The sequence below is a fragment of the Oryzias latipes genome, chromosome 19, assembly GCF_053564925.1.
Source record: "Oryzias latipes strain Hd-rR chromosome 19, Olatipes_Hd-rR_3.1".
Lineage (NCBI taxonomy): Eukaryota > Metazoa > Chordata > Actinopteri > Beloniformes > Adrianichthyidae > Oryzias > Oryzias latipes.
The window spans coordinates 15285237-15309343 of NC_136255.1; the positions used below are offsets into that span (position 1 = coordinate 15285237).

A 24107-nucleotide genomic window follows, 5' to 3' on the forward strand; every position below is an offset into this window, starting at 1 on the left:
CAATTTTTAAATTCAGGTAACATGAGAAAGTAGGAAAAAGTAGACACAAAGGAGACTTAAGGTCTAATGGAAAATGCAATTTTTAAACTTGATTTGGATAAAACTTTTCATTGAAGTGCATTTGTTACAGCTGGATGATCCTATTTTGCACAGGGTGTCAAATTGAAAATGAACTAATACATTGCAAAAACACATTTCAATTTTTTAAAGAATATATATTTCCTATGGCTCCTTTAGTGTTGAAGGTTGCAGACCCCTGGTCTAGAGGGAGGGCAAAGAGGAATTTCATATGTAGTGAAGGAGGAGGCTGATATACAAAGAAGGTGAGAGAGAAAGAGTTGGGTGACAACATTGATAATAATCGTAAACATCTTCCTTAATATGTGATAAGTTGATAAATATATACAAAGTAACATGTCACTAATAAATACAAACTAAATGGCATATTTAAATGGCTCAAGGAGCAGTGCATTATGTCTCAGTATTTAAACTAGGTCAAGTATTTTCTTGATTAACAAGCAGAAGAAACTGGAAACATAGAAACTGGTTACACTGACTGTTCAAGATTCTTTGTCCCTTGAAGGCAGAAAGAAGAGCTGAAAAGAGAAGCCCTGCATTGACAAAGATTAAGATCCAACAATAAAGCAAAAGCAACAGAGAGTATAATAAAAAGTTAACAAAAAAATTCTCTAGTTAGGTTTAGCAGCTGCAGGAAAAATAGTTAATTAATAAAGCATACATTTTTTTAAATCAATTTCTATTTTATTTCACTAAAATTTTTGTTAGTAATTTTATAGTTTGATGCTTTTAACTTGAAACTCAACACCTGTTTAACCTGTCTGACCGGCGACTACCCGAACATGCGCATTGCAACAAACCGGCTGAACACGCACGCCCTACCTGGCAAGGTAAGTCACTGACGTCACGCTGCGCTTCCAATGAAACGTGGAGAATGAGGAAGACAATACAAAGAGGTAACTTTATTAAATGACACTGCTCGAGCGCAGGGAAACTCGCTTCCTTCTTCATGATTATGTGGCGCTCCGTGGAGAGCTGGTGCGCTCTCTGGATGCACCGGCACCGGTCCACCATCAACTTCGCGTTTCTCGTCGTGGCGTACATCTTCTACCTGTTGGTCGGCGCCGGGATCTTCTCCGCCGTCGAGCTGCCCTACGAAAAAGAGCTTCGCGACGAGCTGAAAGCCATCCGGCGGGACTTCCTCAGTAACCACACCTGCGTGTCCGACGCGCACCTGGACAACCTTTTGGCTCGCGCGCTGGAAGCCAGTAATTATGGAGTATCCGTCCTTGGAAACAATAATACCAGCCATAACTGGGACTTTGTGTCTTCCTTGTTTTTCGCCAGCACCGTGTTAACCACCACAGGTGAGCTTCACATCATTGTTGTGTTCAGTATTCTATGTATCCTGTAAGAACATCGAGTCTACCTCCAAATTAACGATTTTTTTGGGGTCAATTTTGTCAATTTAAAAGAAAATAAGTTAGCCAGTGACATTGTTTTGCAACTTTCACCTTTTGCCCTCTGAACACGACCCTCAGCTGATGACCACACAAAAACATCCTCTGTCTGGCTACTAGTTTAACCCTAGTTAAGAATGTTTTAGAGATTGGGAAGAAGTTTTTTTTATTTTTATGAAATAGTCTGCTTATTTAGGCTCACTTTTTCATTTATCTTTTTCTTTTACATGATTGCACTGAATAGGATAGTAGCCTTTAAGATCTCAAATGTTTTCAATGCATATTGTGTCAAAAATCAAATCAAGTAAATGAGCTGAAATGCATGAACCTTGAAGTACTGGTGTTTTAAAATAAAATCATTCTAAAATAAAATGTTAAAAATCTGAACATACATCAATTAGAATAAAAACTTTTGGCATGTGAATGTAAAACACACAAAAAATAATTTCCTCTATTTGTATCTTTTTGTACTTTTATAAAATTGACAAAAATGTACACTTAGGATAAGATTTAAAGCCAGAGAGATTTTTTTTTTGTAAGTGCATCTTAAGACTTAAAGAAAAAAAAGATTATCGGTAATGTTCTTGTGGTATTTTTGTCAAGACGGAAGACGCATATTAGGAAAATTACGATTAAAATTACTAAGCATTTCTTTTTGTAAACTGTTGAGAATCAGGAGTAGAAAAAAAAAGGCAGTTTGACAAAGGTTGTAAGAGTGACCTAAAAGTTACTACATCAAGCCACAAGCTCCCTTCCTCGTCTTCCTTGTCTGAGCTGTATGGCTGGATAGCTCCAATATCGCTCACCATTTTTGTTGCACGGGTAATGAATGATACATCGGGGTTGAAAGGGGCTATAAACTGGTGCAAGCGCGTGTAAACAAATGGATGACGGGAAATGGGGGAAGGCTTACTTCGCGCCCGCAACTCAGAGGTGAATTTCTACTGCCGCTCTGCAGAATCTATGTCAAAGAAAACAACACAGGTTTTTCAAATGTTCCCTAAAATTGGCATAATTTGAATTAAAAGAGCACTGGGGAGATTTTTTACAACAGATCAAAATGATCAGAGTGAGACTTTTTCTTCAGTTATCTACTTGTTTATTACTTGTATCCAGTTCAATTCAATTCAATTCAATTTTATTTGTATAGCCCAAAATCACAACAACAGTCGTCTCGATGGGCTTCGAAGTAAAACATGAAATCAAAAGGATCACGAATACAAAGAGTTCAATAGAAAAATACTAAAATGAACTAACAAACTGACTAAGCTATACTGGCATCCCTGCCCTTAGACCCCCCTTCGCGGTAAGGATTGTGTGAAACTCTGAATCAGACACTTTGGACGGAGCAAGAAACCAAAACAAGGCATCTTGCTGTGTTTGTATAAAGCTTCACTGTGCTTTGTAGGTTACTTAAGGTTCATATAAGCCCCACTTTTACTAACACAGAGTTTTGTTCTGTTGTGCTTCCAGGATATGGCCACACTGTTCCCCTCTCCGATGAAGGGAAGGGTTTCTGCATCTTCTTTTCCCTTTTAGGGATTCCTGTGACCCTCTTCTTCCTCTCCACCTGTGTGGAAAGACTCGTCAACCTCCTGAGTCGACGCCCCGTCTCCTACTTCCATCGTCGGTGGGCGATGTCAAAGTCAAGACTTGCTCTCATCCATGCCACTGTTTTAGCAATCATCATAGCGGTTCTGTTCATCTTCATCCCTTCGTGGATTTTTGTCAACCTGGAAAAAAAATGGAACTTCCTCGACTCTCTTTATTTTTGTTTCATCTCTCTGACGACAATCGGCCTTGGGGATTACGTTCCGGGGGAAACTCACAGCAAAGGGGCCAGCCCCCACCCACATCTGTACCGGCTGGCCATCACAGGTAAGCACCTGGGTGAACAGACAGCCATTCAAATCTGTTCATTTTAACTTTAATTCAAAGAAAAGCCATTATTTTGTCTGAGAACAGTTCCACTTCAGCTTCCAGATTGTTGCACACAAACCTTTTTTAGTCTTTTTTTATTTGAGGCCACATAAGGCTCCAAATTTTGCGCAACAGACAAATGCTAATTTTTCTGACTAAACAGTGTACATTGGGTAAAAGACACACCAGCAAACACACAGTTAATACCGAATGTAATACAGCTTAGCATTAAGTAATGTTGTCATATTCACCTACAACACGCCTATAAACTACCTCTTAAGTATCAAAGCAGAAATACACTAAATATCTTTTAATATGGTTGTTTTACTTGCAAATATGATGCAATCATTTTAAAGGTTGTTCATGTATGTTTTGTATATACCTCATCATTGACAATTTAAGATGAAACTGGAATTTAGACTTGTTTTTCGCACAAAATGCAACTCTGTCCCTCCCAAGAAGAAGAAAATAACAATTTAATTAGACTTAACACTACACGTTACACTTCAAATGAAAAAAAGAGAAAACATCTGAAATAATATCTACTTTATAGATGTTTGGGAATTTATTTTAATGATGTTTTCATTGACTCTGCATTAAATGTGAAGTAACAAAATCCCCCAAATCAGCACTTGACTCTGCGAGTAGATGACATGGATGGACGTTTATAACATCTTAGTATCTGAGATGCAAGTTTGATCCTTTGTGGATGTGACATTATCCTTATCGTCCCTCTGTTAGTCTTCGCTGTAATTTTGAAAATCCACACAGAGAGGCACTGAATTATTAAATATTTATTTCTGCATTCCTGTCTACTTGATCTCCTTAACTCTCATTTTTTATGAAAGTGAAGAGAATAATTTTTTTCTAGTTCCTCCCTTTAGTATCAGTTCTTTTCTAGTCTACATCCTTTATGCCCAAACATTAGTTTTATTCTGTGTTTGTTTGCCTTCAGTCTATTTGCTGCTGGGCCTTGTCTGCGTCCTGGTGGTGATGGAGACGTGTTGCGAGCTCCCTCAGATGAGACGCTTCAGGCAGAGGTTTTACCAGGAAAATGTTCGAGACCTGGACTCTGAGACCACCAACATCATTGACCGTGATCACATGAGCGAGCAGCTGGCAGAGACCGCAGATCACATATCGCCGCCAGATCCACAAATGGTCATCACATCTGTCTCCGAACAGGCAGAAACCCTGCGTCACAACGGCACCTCAATACCTTACATCCCACCTTCAGGATCAGCTGTTAACTGAGAGCAGGGATAAAAGGCATCATCTCAGCCTATAGGGGGAGTATCAAGTACCTTTTATTTTAAAGGAATTGATTTATGAACTTTTCCGTTAGGCTTTGTTGCTCAGGATGCACCCCGTCTCTAAATGTCAAGAGTGTGGGCTTTCCTGAGAGTAGATTGGTACTCAAGGGTAAGAATTGAATCGTTCAAAAAGCGATTGCTCTCTGCCAACAGCAACACAGACATGTGGTGTGAAAGCAGGAACCACCCACAAATGATCAGAATGGCATTGTTTTCTCTGCCGCTGCTGCTCCTGGCTCTGCAGATAAAGATCTGAGGGAGAGGAAGGGCCGGGCCTTCAAAAACGGATGGAAATGCCACAAGTTTCCATTTCCTGGCCCAGTCTTAAAGCTGAAACTGCTTAGCGGCACTCTTTGCTCGCTAGACACCCACAACATCTCTTTGCACATATCTATAATGACATTTGCATCAGAAATTTGCCTTTGACGGAGAAAATAAATAGTGCTAACCCACAAGGTTGAGCATTTTTATTGCAGATAATGTATTTATATTTAAAAAGAAAGTATTGGAGGTGTAAACATGTTTACCTTCTTGGTTTCCTTCAGGTCATAATAACAGCCTTAGTTCTTCATGTCATGTAGAAACTTCCTTCCATTACCACTAGAGGGAAGTATTTTCATGTTACATGTGGGTTTGATTTTGACAGTGTTATTGGTTCTATTCTGTACATATGTTATTGTTAAATTTATATCATTAAGATTTACTATCTGTATCCTCTTTATTTTCAATTTTGAAACAGCTGTTACAAATCTAAAGATTATAAATGGGCTTCCAAAGGTTCTGTTGATGTTTTTATCTTTTTGGTTTAGGAGTTTTATGAATTACAGGTTCTAAACTTATTTGTTTTACACGTCAAATCCAGTTCACCCTTTGAAAATAATGTAAATTGTAAATCTTGCAACATGTCCGTAAGACGGTTGCTTATGTTTTATTAGTTTCTCAAGGAAGCAGAATCATTGGTTTATGTATAAACATTGGTGGTTTATTTAAACGGTTACATTTTCACATTTGATTTTTTTAAAAACTGATATTGCACACATTCACTCTTTAAAAAGAAATTAAATTCATACATTCGTGTTTAGACGAGCACAAGTTGAAATGCAAACATTCTCTGTAGCGTCCACACGTATGGGGTAAGATAACTGCCAATAAGAAACGTATTTGTAAAGACAAAATTGTGCACAAATTAATACTTTGTTCAGAACTTTGCAAGAATATCGAAATACAAAATTTTGTTTTATGTTTGACATGTCTGTTTTGAATACAACTTTTGCAAGTCTTGAATATGAAATTTGTCCTCTTAGCTCACTGTCGAAAATACAGTACCGACCAAAAGTTGGAAAATTTGGACAGACAAGGTGTGTCCAAACCTTTGGTCTGTACTGTATGTCCCGGGGTCACAGGAATATACATCGAGACCGGAAACATCGATTCAAACAGTTAATCTTGTATTCAAGACTTGCAAGAGTCATATTCAAACAAAGAAAAATATTTTTCAAAACAGACATGTCTAACGTAAAACTAAATGCATTCATATTTTTTGTCTTTATGAATATGTTTCTTATTGACGGTTTCTTACCCCATACACACACATCTTTAAACAGGAGAGTTTTAGTACTTCCAAAACATTCAGCTGACCTTAGTGGAAAATCGGCTGTAGCCCATGTACATGCTCCTACACACACACACACAGACACAAACTCACATAAACCATGCATGTTTGCAAAGTCAGTGAACTTTTCACACAAATGTTTATATTATCTTTGGTTCTGTGTTGCATTTGGGCCATAAAGAGTACAAGATGAGGATGAAAATGACGAAGAGCAGTATTGCCATTACGGTTACTACAGAGACGTAGCTGGTGTATGTTAGAGGAGGAGAGTCTGGAGCTTCAGCTGGAATCATGTTGGTCAAATTCAGCATGTAGCCCAGAGTCCAGCCTGCATCGCTGTTTTTTATCTAGCAGATGAAGGGAAACATACATTACTCTCAAAAAACAGAAACCTGGATGATTATGACAAAATTCAATTAAATTTTATGTAAAAATATTCCTGACTTTGGATTTTTATTATTCATAGGACACACTGTCCTGTTTTTTATTATAGATTTGGGAAATTTCAGTGCATCATTTTTCGGTTTACAGATTCTGTGTGACTAGTTTTTGAGTTTTTGTTTTTTCCCTGCACAAGCCCTGGGGTGCTTCATGGTTTCTTAAGTACTGTGTCAGATAAACAGTTTTTGCCTGAAACCTCAAATCAAAAAACACCTGGTGCTCCTTTGCTTTTCTCTCTTTATCAGTTCATCAAGTTACATCAGGTGGTAAACAAATAAGAAAAAATCAGAGGGAAGATCCCCTGGTTTTTTTTGTTTATGTATTATAGTTTTAGTATTTAAAAAAAGAAAGTTATATGCATACCAACCACATTTTCTGATTATCCCTTCCATGTTAACATTTCTTCAAGTTTACCAATTTCATTTCTTGTGAAAGCGTTAATTTATATCATAGGTCGTGTGCACTTTTATTATTTTAAGTGCCATATTCTCTGTCATCAGTCTATTATCTAATCATAGTATTTTCATTTCATATGTAGGGATGGTAAATTCTATGGCATATTAAACAAGACTTAGATTAGGACATTTTTGTTTCTTTGCATATTAAACACATTTTTATGGGGTTCTTCTTTGCATGACTTTCTTTAATGTCTGCAATGAAATATTTTTTTGGTTGAATACGTTAAAGTTGCAAGTTTCCGTAAGAAGTTAACAGCATCTAATCCACATATTAAAAAAAATTTTTTTTTAAATGAACAAACTATATCTCTTAAAATGCTTAAACACGCATGTTATCATAGCAAAATGTCTTTTTATTTTTAAAGATTACTGGACATGGACAGAAACCAACTGACCTTTTGGATATATTTTATGCTGGAGTAGGTCTCTGAGGTGAAGTTGTATCCTTCCATCATTAGGGTGAGGATGTATGTGCCGGAAAAACAGTACTCAGCCAGATATTTAAGTGGGATATCATGTTCTTTCTTGATCTGTAGGCGTTGAGAGGGAGAGAAATGGATGGAGATTACTGGCAGACAGGAACTGGACAAGTGCTGCAAAATTAGTTTTCATGCTGAAATACGCACAAACCTGAGTCCAAGGGGTGGCACAATAGTCTGATAATTTTTGCATCACCGTCTTCAGAGGGACTGATGTATCAGTCAGGTTTAGAAAGTTCATCACAAAGAAGTAAGCTGAAAAAGCCTAAAAATGAGAAACACACAGCTTACGTCAGAGGACAAAAACTGATATATCTGAATCAACCCTTAGTATAAAGTAGCTTGAGTGTACTACAAGTACACTTAATCTATACTAAAAGAGAGGCAGTATACCTTGAGTTTACTTTTTATATACATTCTAATGTAAACTTAAAATGTTCCAATTTAGTCTAAAGAAGTATTTAGTTAGTATACTTCCTACACTACACATACAGTACATGGACAAAAGTATACTTGCCATACTTATAATAACCTATAATTAAAATAAGCTTCAAGTGTACTATGTTTCGTTAAGGGCAATGATGTGATTCACCCAAAAAATAATGTTTTTGTTAGTGTTGTAAAAAGTGTCACATCTTTACTTTCTCCCTAAGTTTTCCTAACATTTAATATAAAAAAGGATCGTAAAATACTGAATTTCAGACTGAATTCAAAAGTTTCTTTTTGATTTAGCTGTTAATATCAAAGACTTTCCAAGCAGTTGTCTGATGAAAAAAAGATGAAACGAGGCATAAAAAGGCAGGAGCCTGATCCTTATAATGACATTTGAACTTTATCACGTGCAATCATGTTTTTCAACTCTTTGAATGTGGCTCAGAAAGATGTCTTGCCAAGTCCTGACTCAAAAATTGGTCATTGTTTCTTTTAAATAAAACTTGTGGCCTTGTGTATACTGAGGAATCGCTGTGTATAGATGAACAGTACGAAGGTCTTGGTGGTGAAAGATTTGTTTCATTTTACCCCAAACTGCCCTTGCAGAGGCGGCTGAAAAATCCCATTGAAAGAGCAGCGGCTGTATCTGCAGGAAGTAAAGTTGAAGACACTTTTGATGACTTCCTGGCATTGTGTAAAGTTTCCTCCCCCCAAATGGATGAAGGTTTCCGAGACTATCTGGGGTTTCTGGTCTGACACACAAGGACTGTCATAGACGGCAGCATAGTGCTTTGTTTCATTGTAACCTTTGTGGAAACAAGGATCCATGATTGCTGTTGGACCTGACTAGGAGAGAAAGAAACATTAGGAGAGAAAATGGCGAGGAAGCCTCATAAATTCAACATTTATTAAACATTTTATCATATATTTCAGCTCTCATACAGTGTCATTTTTAGGCATTATAAATTGAAGACATTTACTTTAGTTTGGTGTGCCAGCGCCAACCGCAGAGCTTGGTCTTTCCCATAACACAGGAAACTGTGAGTATACAGGGTGTAGTCATATCCGTAGAGCCGAAAGCTCACTGCATTGTCAGGTGACTCTGACCCGTTGTACTCATCAGAAACAAAACTAATTTGAGTTGAGGCTCCACCAAGGTCAAGGGCACCTGTGGTTTCCAAACCCTGTGATGAAGACAAACACGGAGACGTAGCAATAACATGAGCGTGCTAACCGTGAGGGCCAACAGTTGCTAAAATAGACTGATTAAATAGTGGGACAAAGCTTCAGGTGAACAGAAGTAGCAGTAAAAACATCAATTAAAGGAAAGTGAAGTATTTGGCTTAAAAAAAGCTTTTGGGTTTTTCTGCAACTTGTTCTTGCATTTATCATTTGTGAAGCAAAGTGGCCTTTTTAGGAAAGTGCTCTGAATGGTAGCAAACATGAACTTGAATGACTGGCTTAAAAAAGAAATGTAGAGAAAAAAAAACCAGAATAGACAATTTGAGCATGCATACATCCTGTTTGCTTACGTAGAGATTTGAATGCAATTAGTGGGAGGAAAAAGCTGCACAGACCAAAAAGTGAACATGAAAGTGGCCCTTTGCTGACTCATTTCCATGGCTTTGCAAATGCCACCATCTCCACCATGTGACTGACACCAGCAGATAGAAGAGACGCACAGGTCTGGCAGTTATCACACTCACTGAGGTCATTGAGGAGCTGTGAAATTCATTGTCACCTGTCATTCAAAAGACCATCAGTCCCCACACAATTTAAGTCAATAAGGGATTTTGGATTTTTTGTTTATTACGGTACTGCACACTTTTTTAGGCACATGAAACAATATGCCATGTTCTTTTCTCAGGTTTGCTTGCTAAATAACTAAAATTAAAATCAAAAGCATCAAATCCTCTCAAATCATGTGTTTATTTGTTTTTTTTAAAGCTATGTTATTTTAACATTCGGTTTTCTATGCAGTTTCATCATTACAACGTGTGCAACTTTATCCCCTCATATGCAAACAAAACCATGCCTTGTAGGACATTTATGCACAGAAGTGTATTTAAAACCCCCCATGGAAACCTGTGTGAGGCGATCATCCAGGTAGTTGACCGTAACCCAGCCAAACGCGCCCTCCTCCTGACCAGCTAGTAGTCTGGCTCCCTGATAGGAAAATGGAAAACCTCTGAGGGTTTTTTCCACAGCCTTAAAAACCTCATCTGATGCTGAGCTGTTTTCCAACCTGTATACAGACAGTAGATCCAGCCACATCCATTATTCATGTCAATACAGCAGCACATAAATAATAAATAGACTGTATCATCTAAAATGGGTTTGACAGTAACATATGCACTAATGCAATAGACTTTACAAGGTCATAAATCACAATGTTCGCATGTGGAAATAACTAGAGACAAGAGCATTTTGTTCTTGCAGGGAAAGCACGTCTGCCTGGATGAAGCTTTAGATGGATCATAACAACGTGAGTTGCATGGGTTTTACCCATGATATGATGCAACTTATATTGCTTTCCCCTATTCAGGCTGTGCAATTAGTTTTTGGTATGCAAATTGCATGCACCCTAAATCCATGGAGGATTGTATTGCTGTGGGTGCAAATGTCCAAAAGTGATTTTATTGAGAAAGGCTTCTGTCAGTGTTAATGAGGGTCTTCTACTGAAGGTTTGAAGGCTGTTATTACCATTTGGAACTAATCTTTAAATGAGAACCAAATTGACTCTATTGTAGAAAATATTTTCTATTCATATCATAGTTTATGGTGCAATATTGGTGTTTCATAAAGCAATGGATCAGTAAGTGCTGTCTATCCTTACAAGCATTCCCAAATGCATAAGATCCTACGATTGTATTGTTTGGGGTAATGCCCTCAAAGAAAAGATATATAAATACATTGCATAGCCTAGCATGTGTACATGTATGTGTGTATGTGCTCCATACTTCAGCAATCTCATTCCTGCAGTAGCTCCTAAATAAAGTGGGGTCTCTGGGTGCATTTTCTGGGGGATATTCTCTTTAGCCTCTTTCAGACAGGAAATTAGCGATTCCCCTGCCTTATAAGGTGTTGCCGTATAGCTTGAGATCCCTTTACCTGTCACAAAAATAAAAAAAAGCAAATATGTGAAGTCCTTTAATTTGAAATGCTTTAAAACATTCTAAAAGAATGACATCCCTCGTGCATTTAGACCTCAAGGTTTTTTTATGTTACTGATTAAATACCTGCATGCCATTGGGTCAATAATGAAGTTGACTTTTGGTGAATACTTAAGCATTAGGTTGCACAAAACTGAAGTTGCTCTTAGGATGAAACACTTTCCAAAGAGTCAAAAATTTGTTAAAATTTCAACACAAGGTCTGTCCTGAAGTAAAGTTTACACAGGCATGATGGGAGTCTACATTGATTAATAATAGTCATCAAAAAAGAGATCATTAAAAACTTAAATTATAAACTCTATGCATGATCATATAAAAAGAGGATCTATTAACAATTGAAATGTTAACCTTTTATTTATACACTGTAAGAAGAACATAAGAGGATATAAACATTTTCAGGGGGTAAATTTAATCATTTCTCTATTCTAGTCAAACTAGTTTAGATCAAAGCTGTTGTCATTTTTTGTATGTATATCTAAAAATATACGTTCAATATAATGTTTTTTTATTTCCTGCACGGAGAAAATTTGCCTTCTTAACCTTTTTTACGTTTTAAGCTCAAAGGATGAATCACAATTGTAAAAGAATACAATCTTCTGTGATTTTTTTCTTTCAATAACACCTCCATTTATATTGCATATATTCCTCCTTTAGTTTCCTTTTTTTGTTCATGCCTAGCATGGTGACATTGCTTTGTTCTGTTTGTAAGTTACATTAATTGACGAGGGAATTTTTTTGTTTTCAACCTGAGCATCAGAGTTCTGCTTCATCCTTGTTAAGGAAGGTACATTTAAAATGGTTCTTCATACAATAAATCAACCAAATTGTTTTAAATATTAAGTATTAAACACATACGCAAACAGTATAAAAACTCAAGAACAAAAAAAAACAAAGCTTGATTTAATGTAACAGGAATAAACACACAAAATGTAATTAAAATTTTCTTTGAAAGCACAACAAATTTGCTATTAAACTAGCAGAAGAATAAAGCTAAAGACAATAAATTGTTTCAATAGGATTTAATAGGATTTAAAGACTTTATCCCTAAAACATCTAACATGTGCTGTCCTCTCTGATGTACTCATTCCTGACCCTATCCATCCTGGTCACCCCCATTATGGACAGGGAACCTCAGCATCTTCATATCTTCTACCTCCAGATCTACTCTCTGTCTTTTCTCAGTGCCACCGTCTGTAGGCTGAACAACATGGCTGGTCTCACCACAGTTTAGTACCGTTCCTTTTATTTAAGCTGGAACTCTTATATCACACACCTGGCTCTTTTCTACACCCATTCCAACCTGCCTGCCCTCACTTCTTCACTTCTTTTCCACACTCTCCATTTCTCTGGACTGTTGACCCAAGATATTTCAAATCCTCCCTTTAAAATTACTCTTCCACTTGGGTCTCTCTCATTCACAAACACGTACTCCATTTTGCTGCGACTAACCTTTATTCATTTCCTTTCCAGGACAAACCTCCACCCCTCTAGCTTCCCTCCACCTGTTCCCTGCTCTCGCTACAAATCACAGTATCGTCTGCAAACATCATAGTCCATGGTGATTCCTTCTGTGATTCCTCTGTTCTCTGTCATCCCTACAGCACACTTCACCACTGGCTTACAGCCCTCATACATGTCCTGCACTGCTCTAACATATTTCTTTGTCACTCCAGACTTCCTCATACTGTACCACAGTTCATCTCTGGTCACCCTACAAAAACAAAGTGTAGCTCTCTCTGACCTTCTCTGTACTTCTATATCAGCTTCTTTAAGGCAAATATTGCATCTGTAGTGCTCTTTCTTAGCATAAAACCATACTGCTGCTCACAAATGTTCACTTCTGCTCTTAGTCTAGCTTTAACTACTCGTTCCCATAACTTCATTGTATGGCTCATCAGCTTTATTCCTCTGTAGTTGCCCCAACTCTGCATATCTCCTTTACCACCACCATCACACTTCTCCTCCATTTTAATTGCATTTAAAATACTTAACTTTAAAAGTAATGGCAGATAACTAGAAATGTTCTGTAATTCACAATTGAGTATGTTGGAAAAATTAGGAAATTGATTCGAAATGAACTAAATTAAATGATTTAGTACAGTGTTTATGGAATTCATATCACTTCTTACTTCGCTTTGATCTTTGTACTGACATTCAGTTGTTTGGACTGCTGCAATCAAGAACATCTCTCTTCACCCAGCTAATGAGTGCATACCTCACCTGCTACCTGGCAGTGATGTTTCTGTTCAACTCTTCCAGTGTTGTTATCCTTTTCTGCTGGCCATTGATAGATATAAAGCGATGTGTGGGAAGAACCAGCATCCAGCACAATCCCATACTGAAGTGAGGAAAGAAAGGAATTCATGTTATGATTAGTGAATAAGATGCACCCCAATATGGAGAACCTAGAATTTAAATGTGTATATTTTTCACAACAAAATTCTTTTAAATTCGAAATTAACGTTCACTGATTTTTAAACAATGCATGTTAATAAAATCATAATAGCTACAAATAGTGTTTAACTTCACCGTAAGACAATTAAGTCTACAACTGACAGACCTTTCAAACATTTTACTATGCAACATACCTTATATTTTTGGGCAATAGTCCTGTTTTGTATAACTAGAACTGTCACCAAGGTAACAATCGCTATGACGCCAATCACAGTGATGATGATGGTCACAGGCCGGTGCCAGGGGTTCTTTTCTTTCATCTCTGGTCGTGGGGGCGGAAAGACAGACAAACAGGAAGGAGAAGCCAGGGGGTTGCGGGGTTAGAAAGGGGAAGACAGTGAGACATGGAAAGAAAAAAGAAAAAAAAAACAGGGGCTTAGTCTTGCATCCAGATGTGGATGATGCTATAAAAAATGTGTTTGGGGCCATGTGGAGTGCTTAATTGTTTTGTTTGGTAACTAAGGACTGCAGATGGGTTTCTGATTAATGCTCAGAACCTATGCCAGTTGTGATGAACAGTAGAAAGTCTATTCCATTCTTCATTTTAAAGATAAACAAGATTTCTAGTTTAAAAAAAAGAAATGGCTTTGTTTTGGGAACTAACTGAACTAAATTAAAAATAAATAAAAACTATTTTATTCTGTAAATGTTGACCAAAAAGGACAAAAAAGCTGAAAGTTGTGTTGAAGGAAACTTTGTTTATGTCCCATTCCATCCTGAGTGCCCATGGGGTTTCCACCTCTAACCACAGAGACACAAATACACATAGATGGTGTTGTTGATAACATCCTCACATATTCCCTTGTTGAGGAAAATAGGTTCCCTACAGTCACATGTGACGCAAAAGTCTCCACAAAAATATCACACTTACATAAACACAGGTACAATAGAAGGCTGGTAACTAACAAACATGCTGACACAAATCAAGTGCACTTAATAGCTGCCAGGCTCCAGCAGCTGGAACTTCTCCTAACTATGTAGAAGGAGCCTGTAGCAGTTGAGGAACAGGAGTGCACCTTTGTCCACAGCAGGAAAACAAACCACACTAAAGCTGCAATGGCTAACAGATAGTAAAAGAGTCCGCTTACCTCAAAGCCAGTGAACTCTGTTCTGATAGGGGAGAAGGGGGATCATAAGAGGAAGAGAAGAGAGGAAGTGAACAAAAGGGCGAGCAAAAAAGTAGGAAGGACAAGAAGAGAAGAGAAAGTGGGAAGATGAGGACAGTTTTTTCCGTTGTCGCTGGACAGTTTGTGTGTGCGCTGTGTGTGAGTTCCTCTGAAGCACCGAGTTTGGCATTTCCTTTCCAAGCTGGGGCCGTAAAGCTGGTCTCTATGGAGACACAGCTAAAGCGTGCTTGCATGTGCTCTCTTGTGCATGTGAACCCCCTTTAGAGGAACTCTCTGTGAACTAATGAGAGTTACTTACTCCACTGATCCTTCCTATTCTTCCAGTTGCACTCACAGGAGCAGCAGAAGCGGGGATTCCCTTGTTTGGCTGTTTTTTCCTTACAGACAGACTGTGATGTCATCTCAGTGAAGGATTGGGATCCCCAGCTTTCTGCACTGGCTGTGTGTTTACGTGTCTGCATATTTGTTAAAAGTGCACTCGTTGCTGAGAACTTTTTGTGTATTTGTAAGTTTTTGTGCAGACTCAAAACATGACTTGCTTGCAAATGTAAGGATCCTCTCACAGATGGTGCTGATGCTTTTTTCCCCTCTTTTGCTTTACTTTTAAACGATTTATTTAAAAACATGCTAACCAGAAAGTGAGTAACTGACTAAAAATAATAGTGATTTTCTTGTACTCTATAAAGTTTCTTTTTTAATTTCCCCCAAAGAGACAGTTGCGAGATGTCTTATTTTGTTTGAAAACTCTTGTGTTCTTAGAAAAATAAAAACATATTTGGGTTGAAAGTCCTGAAAAATGTGACTTTACAATGACATTTTCATGATTAAAAATTAATCTTTTTTAAACTTGAATGTTCATACATGACAAATTAAACCTTTTTTACTCTAACAAAATATAAAAAAATTACTGTTTGTAAACTTAAGCATTAAAAGAATTATCTACATGCAAATATTTCTTTTTGTGAAATCTGCTGCAGCAGCAGAGTTAAAAAGTATAACTTTTGATTTGGTGTTCTTTTCCCATTGAAATTAGACGTAGTTTCCATTTTAGTATATGTGCTTGTTGTGGAGTGTTAGGAAATAATTATCTTAGTTTGAACTTTGAAGTTTGGCATTCAATGGAGTGGTGCACTTTTGGCAGCATTTGAAAATATTGATTGAGTCACAAATGCAATGTAGCTTGCATTTGTGAAGAACAATTTTTGACATTTGTGTAATAGTGGTAGCGGTAAAGGAAATAAAAAGACCTTGAGTCTGCAGAGAATAAATTAATATATATTTTATCCTTTTCAAATAGTATTTGGAAAACATTTGAAAGGCAACAATGGACAAACTGTTTGAAAAGATGTTGTTAAACTTAGAGCTTAAATAACAGCAACAATTTTATTGTGTTGTTGCAAAAACTTTTCTTTATCTGTCACATTATATCTTTTCTAAATTTCTTTCACTTTTTTCCTCCCTAAACTTCTTAAAATTCACAAGGCACTGTTACTGTAACACAACTTTCAGGAAACACAGGAAATGAGCTGCCCTGCACACAGCTAGCAACCAAATCCAGTGCAGCCGTCAGTGCAGCTTTCCTAGAAAGTACACGTACTACGAAGCACAGCAGTAAAAGCAAATGTGCTGGCCAAGAGGCTTTACTTGATTTGCATTTACTTTAACGTTTATATCGGAACTATTTACCACAGAATGAAGGAGAACATCTGGAATTTGTCTGCTGAAATCCATAAGCAGTTTTAGCGTCACTGATGTCTGGACGCAGTTACAAAACCCCAACCCAAGATGTGTCTGTGTGTGTGTGTTTGTGTGTGTTTATAGAGCTCTAAATGTGTTACTGTACATTCCTTTTTTTGCTGTTACTTTTAAGCCCCTTAAAAACAAAAAATACTTTTTGTTCTTTTTAATGAAGAAGTAAAAAAAAGGAATGAATCATGCGCATTTCCTGCTGTTTTCCCTGCTTCTGGCAGCTGAATGAAAAGAAACACTTGCCGAGACAGAAAACAAGACTTTCCAAGGATCTTAATTAAGGGCTTGAGATCACAGGACAGATTTCCTTGATCAAACTTCCAAGTGTGCTCGTGTGTTTATTCGTCGTTCAGCTCAGTTTTGTACGCACTAGAGATTTGATTCCAATTGCTGTCCTAAAATCCTTTGCTTCAACTTACCAACATTGCAGACTTCCTCCCAAATTTAGCCTTTTCTGTAAAACCAAACTAACACGTTGGCACAGTAATTTCACAACAGCTTTTAAGTGCAATCGCTCTGCAAACACAGATTAAATGTGAAGGTGAGGCCAGCATGGCTCACAATGACTAGGGGAAGGAAGGGGGGGAAAAACAGGAAGTAGAAGCCTGAGTGGGGAGAATAACATCTGCAAACATTTAGTTCAAGGAGTTTAATGTAAATATTGTCAAGTAGTCCAGTCCTAAGGCCCAGTTTAAAGGAGACCTTGTAAGATATTTAGGAAATCTGACATCATCCCATTTTTCTTGGTGCAGGAGTGAGTGTTGTGTAGAAGAGTAGAACTCAGATCATTTATCCCCCAACACAAAAACTTTAAACATTTAAGACATATAACACAATGTTCAACTGGAAAGTTTTTTCTAAGGATGATCATTTACTGGATATTGGCACAAATCCCCAAATGCTACGTTACACAAAGGCAAGGTTGTGACGTTCTATACTTGAGAGAGACATAATGCCAGGCCAAATTATCTCAGCAAACAAGAGGTCTGACATTTAACTTGCAACATCAAGCTGGGTATTCATACAGTTAAACACGATTAAAGGCTAGACCCAAGATACACACCACGTGGTATGAGACTATCTGTAAACGAGATACACATCCTGGAAGAATCTGTACCTTACATTAGCTAAATGAAGACTTTGGTCAAACATGTAACCAAGGAAAGACTTGTTAAACTTTCAGGAGTTACGATAACAGGAGGAAGGCGGTGGGAATAAGGATGTTTGGGATGTAGTTATGACGGTACAAACTGCAGAGAGTCAAGGTGTGACACATCAGATGACTACTTTGTGGCTTTATAATGATAGGAAGGTGACAAAAACAATATGACTGGTGGGTCTTTAAAGTAGTTCTGCTATGGTGGTTTGGGAACACGGTTGTCACTGTTTGAAAAGTGTCCTTTTTCTTCATTGAACATTAGAAATATAAAAATTAAGTTTTAAGTACTAACAGGCTCAAACTTCACAGTTTTTGTCATAGATTGTTATCAATAAAATCACTTGACATCTTATGACACAAGTGTCATCAAACCATTTTGGCTCCAAAGTTAGCTTATATAGCGTCTACTGTCCTTGAAAGCAAAAACGTGTGAATTTCTTTTTTTTTTCCACTGGAAATAAATTAAGGCGTTAAAAGGTTAAGATCCCCTTAAGGGAAATAAAATAAAATAAATGTTAAAAATTAAACTTGGAGAATGTTAGTTTTGGAGAAAACATACACCGACCAAAAATATAAACGCAACACTTTTGTTATTGCTCCCATTTTATTATGGTATGAACTCAAAGATGTGAAACATTTTCCACATACTCAAAATAACCAGTTCTCTGAAATATTGTTCGCTAATCTGTCTAAATCTGTGATAGTGAACACTTCTCCTTTGCCAAGACAATCCATCCCACCTCGAAAGTTGTGCCATATCAAGATGCTGATTAGACAGCATGATTATTGCACAGGTGTGCCTTAGACTGGCCACAAGAAAAGGCCACTCTGAAATCTAACAAAAGACGCATTATAAATGGGAACAGGATATTGTTTTAGTTTCTTGAGAAGAGTCTGAATTTTGTCTGACAAGTGCGGAAAATGAACATTTGAAGAGAACAAGGAACTTCGCTGACTATTAAATTTCCAACAGTTGCACAGTGTGCTGTATGTTGGTACACACATTTCCTAATTTCCCCTTTTCATTCATGTTTTGGTGCCATCTTCTTTGGAAAGCAGCTGTCTGTCATATTCTGGTATAAGAGCCCATTGTTAATATCAGGGCACCAAACAGAAGACCGTGATTAACCGTTAGATCATTCACAAAAATGAAAGAAATAAAAAGGCTATTGGGCTTGTGCTAGTCTACTTTTTATTCTATTGTCGTCTAGGAAACAAAGCTTCACTTTAGACTTCTTCAGCATATTTCTTTTATGTAATTTAACTATTTTAAACATCACATGACGAAGCAGTTTCACACTCAAATATTTATTTTGCTGCTTCTCTCTAGGATTAGGATTTTCCAGAAGCTCCTAAGGCCACATTTATGGTCTAGATGTTCTTATAAAAAATATTTGACGAATGACTACCCTTTTGTTTTTTAAATTTTAGTATTTTTTTATGTAAAGCACTTTGAGTAACACAAGTTGGAAAAGTTCTACACAAATAAAGTTTGATTTGATTTGAAGAACTGGTGGTGTAGTAAGACCCAAAATGCAGGAGACTTGGCTCTGTAGATGATATTTAAAAAATGTAATAAATGAATTTGAACAAGACAAGAACCAGAGCAAAAACAAAAAGGTGACACAGCAGATGACAAGATAATAAACTGAAAGCCAGACACTTGAATACACTGATGATAATTAGCATAAATCAAGACAGTTGTGGATCATTTGCAACCTTAACCTCACTGACAGAGGGAAAACAGCAAAAAGAACATGAACAAAGCCATGACCAAAAACCAAACCAAAGTACTTACAGTTATGATGGAAGTCCACCAAAAACTTGGTGTTGCCAACCAATTAGCTCGCGACTTTGCATCAAAGAAGCAAACCCTGCCGAGTTTGTCGGACTAGGACTTCCTGCTGCTGGATCCATGTTTGCAGAAGTATTCTGTAACAAGAACAGGCAGAAGGCTGGTTCCAACTGCATCAGGGTTTATTAGCACAGCTAAACGTCCACAAAGCTAAATCAGGGCCAGGCAGACAGAGGTAAAAAACGAGCATGGTAGCATCAGAGAAGAAACAAGAGTGGTCAGGATCCAGGTGACATTCAGGACAGCCAGCATACAAACAGAGTCAGAAACAAAACAGGATCAGATCCAGATATAAAGCCCGGTAATGCATGCAGAATGGCACAGACAATACTTCGCTCTAAGTGAGGCTCAGTACAGTACTTAAGTATACTGTGAGTGATTGCAAATGAAAGTCAGGTGTGTGGCATCCAGAAACTGTGCGCCAGGGTTGCTGGGAGATGAAGGGCATCCTCTGTCGGGCTACTCTGGAGATGGTTCCCCCTGGTCACCAGAGGGGAAGACAGCGCCCCAACTTCTGACCAACCAAGACTATTCAACATTGATATATATCCTATTACTAACTGAAATAAAAGAAGTATAGTCAAATTATGCCCATCCATCCTTTAGAACCCGCTGACTACCATTCAGTGTCACATGGTTGTTGGAGTCAATCCAGCAACAATTGGGCGAGGACGGGGTACACCCTGAACAGGTTGCCAGTCTGTTGCAAGGCCAATTTCGACCCAGTGTGTCAGAAGTCAGAGCTCTATCTCTCCTTCTGGTCACCAGCAGGAACCATATCCAGAGTTCTAACCTCACTACATCTACCAGCAACCCCAGCGCACAATTTCTGGATCCCACACACCTGACTCTCATTTCACCCAATCAATTAAAGCATACTTAAGCACTGCACTGAGCCTCACTCAGTGTGAAGTATTCCTTGTGTCACTCTGAGCATTGTAGTTGGACCTGACCTTCTGCTTTCCTGACCCTGTGTCTGACTCCATGTGCCTGCCGCCTGCCCTGACTCTTGCCTGGATCCTGACTACTCCTGTTTCTTCTCTGATGCTGTAATGCTCGTTATTAACCCCTGCCTGCCTGACCCTGATTTGGCTTTGTGGACTTTTAGCTGAGCTAATAAACTTGCTGCATTTGCAACCAACTGTCTGCCTGTTCTTGTGACACCCTGACCTTAAATTTTAATTTCAATTTTTTAGGCCTACTATTTCATTTTGACTTACTTTTGAAAAACAAATTGTGGATAAGAGTTGTTTGCAGCTTACAAGAAGGAAGCAGTTCTCTACAATACAGGTAAAACTTTACCTTGTAAATCATTGGTCACCAACCCTGTGCCCGCGGGCGCCAGTGCGCCCGCGAGCAACCCTTGTGGCGCCCGCAGGGAATGCACCCAAAAAAAATCTTTTTTTTTTTTTTTTATTGAGGCAAATATTCAACAAACAACCACCGCATGTCTGTCAATGACAACAATATCAATTCTGAGATAAAGGTAGACAAAGAAAACCCAAATATGTAAACAAATATAACTTAAAAAATAATCACTAAAAGTAAGGGTCTATTACAAAAGTTTAAATAGATCAAATAAATTACGCAATTTCTGGACATTCTTATGATTCATGTAATGTAAAGATTTTGAGAATAGGTTGAGGTGGTTGAGTAATCCATTAATGTGAGGATTAATATTCCTGTCTGTTTTTATTTACATTTATGTTTAAAAAGTTAAAATTAAGTTAAAGTTTTAAAGGTTTAAAAGTTTAGCTTTAGTGTGTTCAATAAATATTTATCTTGTTCGGCTGCAACCTAAAGTCTGTTTTGAAATTAGGCTCCCTCTGCAACTGAGTTTGACCCCCCCCCCTGTAATACGAGTCTACCAAATTCATGCATGTTTTTTTGTGTAAAATGAGCAAATAAAAATAGGGCACACAAAAGGAAGTCCTCAAATTGTGTTGTTTTTTTTTTGGGGGGGGGGGGGGGGGCTAGGAGGTTTTTAGTGGCGCCCTTCATACCACTTGGTGCCCATGAAATAGCCCTCGGTCTCAAAAAGGTTGGTGAACCCTGTTGTAAATTGAGATCTCTCTTATTGTTGAGTCCTGAGAGAAACCTCTTTTATCCCTTTAGTTCAAAGATAGAAGCATTTAAAAGATTGCAGGCTGGCCGTAACAAAGTAAAGTTTGAAGCTTAAAAGCCTGCAACTTACCTTCTTTAACAAACTGAGAAAGGAAGCTTTAGGATGTTTAAAATGCCATTTTATGTGAGTGACATCTGGCAAATTTAACCCATAAAGTAGAAGGACTTTTATTTACAAAGCTCTGATTTTTAAGACTATCAGCGAAATGGAAGGAATCTCTTAAAGCTCCAGAAATCTCTCTGAAACCTCGTGGGAGGTGTTTTTCTACAGGAAGACAGCAGTCTGCATGAGTGAAAACAACAAGCTGTCAGACACATATGAATGGAGTACTAAATAAAACCTCAATAAAGTAATGCTTGTTGCTTATCCTGCTCCAAATAAACACAAAAAAAAACTGCCTCAGACTTTCCAGAGTCCACTTAAGACAACCTAACAATCGGAGGAAGTGGGACACGATAAAGATGTGCCACACTTTAAAAAAGAAGGTAAAGAAATCTATTGAAAATACTGCCGCCACACGCCCATCCTGATTTTCACCACATTTGAAATAAGGATAATGAAAAATGTTTGTCAGTTTGAAGAAGCAACTTTATGTTTAAGAGCCTAATCTTCTGGAAAATCCGAATGAATTATTCCGTCTACTCAAGTTTGTTCTCCTTTTTGCCAAAAGTCTTGCTTAATAATGTTAGATGGCAATTTGACATTTACCTAAAAAAGTTCTGCAATGTTAAAAAAAAGGTAACAGCAGCATTTTAAGAACACACTTTTAAAATACAAGTAGAGGCTTGAGGAGTGAAAGTCAGACCACCATTTGCAGTCTCTCCTTATGTTTATATTAACATCTTCACCATGATGTATTGACACATTGCTGCAAAACTTCACTGAGAGGATCTGGCATTGTAAGCCACTGCTCAAAGCTGTGAATCATTGTGTAACCTTATGTAATACTGAGGATAACATCCCACATGTTAAACAAGTGGATTACTTTCCATGCATCCTCTTATTTACTCTTTTTATTGATTTTGTTCTGCAGCAGTTTTACTGTCTAGCACACTTGTTCAGCCACAAAGATCTCTGTTTGTTAAATGTATTTCTTTGTCATGTAGTCTTGGAATGAGACACTTAAGAGGGAAAAAAATATTCGCAAAGGTTTGTAGGCTTTAAAAAAAACAAATCGAGCACTTCCAAACAGACAGCAAAGTCAGCTTCTGTGAAGTCTAGCCAGGGCTATTGTGAAATACTGAAAGGGAACCTCCGAAAGCATCATCTGATATCTGAACATGTTAGAAAGGGAAGTACGTTTTCCGGCATCGTCATACGAACAAGCTGGCATCAACTTGTGATTTGACATCTTCCCTAAAACCATAAACTATAAGAAATATGTAATGAATTAGAAGAAAAAGGCTTTCTACTGGTATAATTGTGGGAAACTGCAGCAACTTCATTCAGCAGATCAATAACTGCCGAGTTTCAGTGTTGAATCTAAACAGTAAAACACGTAAAGAGAAACTGCATGTCAAAATGAGAAAATCTCATGCATTGGGCATTTTGTAGTTTTATGGTCATGAAATATGGCTTTCTTGAGTAAATCTAATTAAAGGACTTCATCCTGAAAGCTTGCAACTTCCTAAGTAGAAATAAACTGGTAAGATAAAAAAGAAGCACCAAAGAGTTGACGAAATGATCTGCAGAGCTCACGGTTTTCATACAAGACTTAGACACACACAATCTAAATAAAACCATAACTCCCTTCTAACGCTGCATGTTTTGGACTTGTTATCAAATTAACTTATGCTTTTAATAATTTCGTACAGCATCTGCATTGAAAAAAACACAAATAAGCCTGAGGGTTAAACTTTCAGTAACGCATTGAAAAGCAAGTTCATCAAAGGCATACAAAGACCTTTACCTGAGAAGATAATCCCATGGGGAAAAAAAGCCACTGTGTCACTTCAAAATAAAAGCAGACAAAAGCACCTGGATTTGGTTTTCCTCAACGCCCCCATAAGTGATACACCTGCCTCACTGCTTCACAGCGGTTGCAAGCAATAAAGCAAGGGAGAGGGGAAAAAGGAGAACACCCTCTGCTGAGACCTTACGTATGGGTACATGCTGCTGGAGACACTGGGTAATAAAAAAAAGGTTTCCTGCCTCTGAGCACATGTGTACCAGTCGTAGCAGTATACCTACCTCTTTGTGTAGACATGGGTCCTTTCTCAGCAGCTACACAAAGCTCGTTCTATTCTGTTTTTCTCTTCCTCCCTCTCTGTTGTAACACCGCTCACAGCTCAGTCTAACGTTTCTCACAGCCTTCCAATACACTCGCTTTATT

General features: G+C 37.8%; 2 protein-coding genes across 6 annotated transcripts; one reads left to right on the forward strand and one right to left on the reverse strand.

The window, feature by feature from the left end:
- Positions 1-856: 856 nt before the first annotated feature.
- On the forward strand, positions 857-6757 carry LOC101155889 (potassium channel subfamily K member 1-like). The gene is made up of 3 exons (XM_004080573.5): positions 857-1385; positions 2952-3356; positions 4354-6757. Exons 1-3 carry the CDS (start codon positions 1028-1030, stop codon positions 4650-4652), a joined length of 1062 nt encoding a protein of 353 aa, XP_004080621.2. The 5' UTR covers positions 857-1027; the 3' UTR covers positions 4653-6757.
- Positions 5672-24107, reverse strand: entpd1 (ectonucleoside triphosphate diphosphohydrolase 1). 5 transcript variants are annotated; one of them, XM_078937861.1, is made up of 11 exons: positions 23966-24075; positions 19594-19727; positions 13895-14022; positions 13527-13644; positions 11094-11244; positions 10219-10378; positions 9114-9317; positions 8722-8979; positions 7853-7966; positions 7618-7752; positions 5672-6670 (listed from the first exon to the last, which is right to left on the reverse strand). In XM_078937861.1, exons 3-11 carry the CDS (start codon positions 14018-14020, stop codon positions 6464-6466), a joined length of 1473 nt encoding a protein of 490 aa, XP_078793987.1. In that variant the 5' UTR covers positions 14021-14022; positions 19594-19727; positions 23966-24075; the 3' UTR covers positions 5672-6463. The 5 variants fall into 5 exon arrangements, with proteins under 5 accessions (XP_078793987.1, XP_078793986.1, XP_011486571.1 ...); XM_078937860.1 differs by lacking the exon at positions 19594-19727 and adding an exon at positions 14849-14870 and having other exon boundaries at positions 23966-24073; XM_011488269.3 differs by lacking the exon at positions 19594-19727 and having other exon boundaries at positions 23966-24107.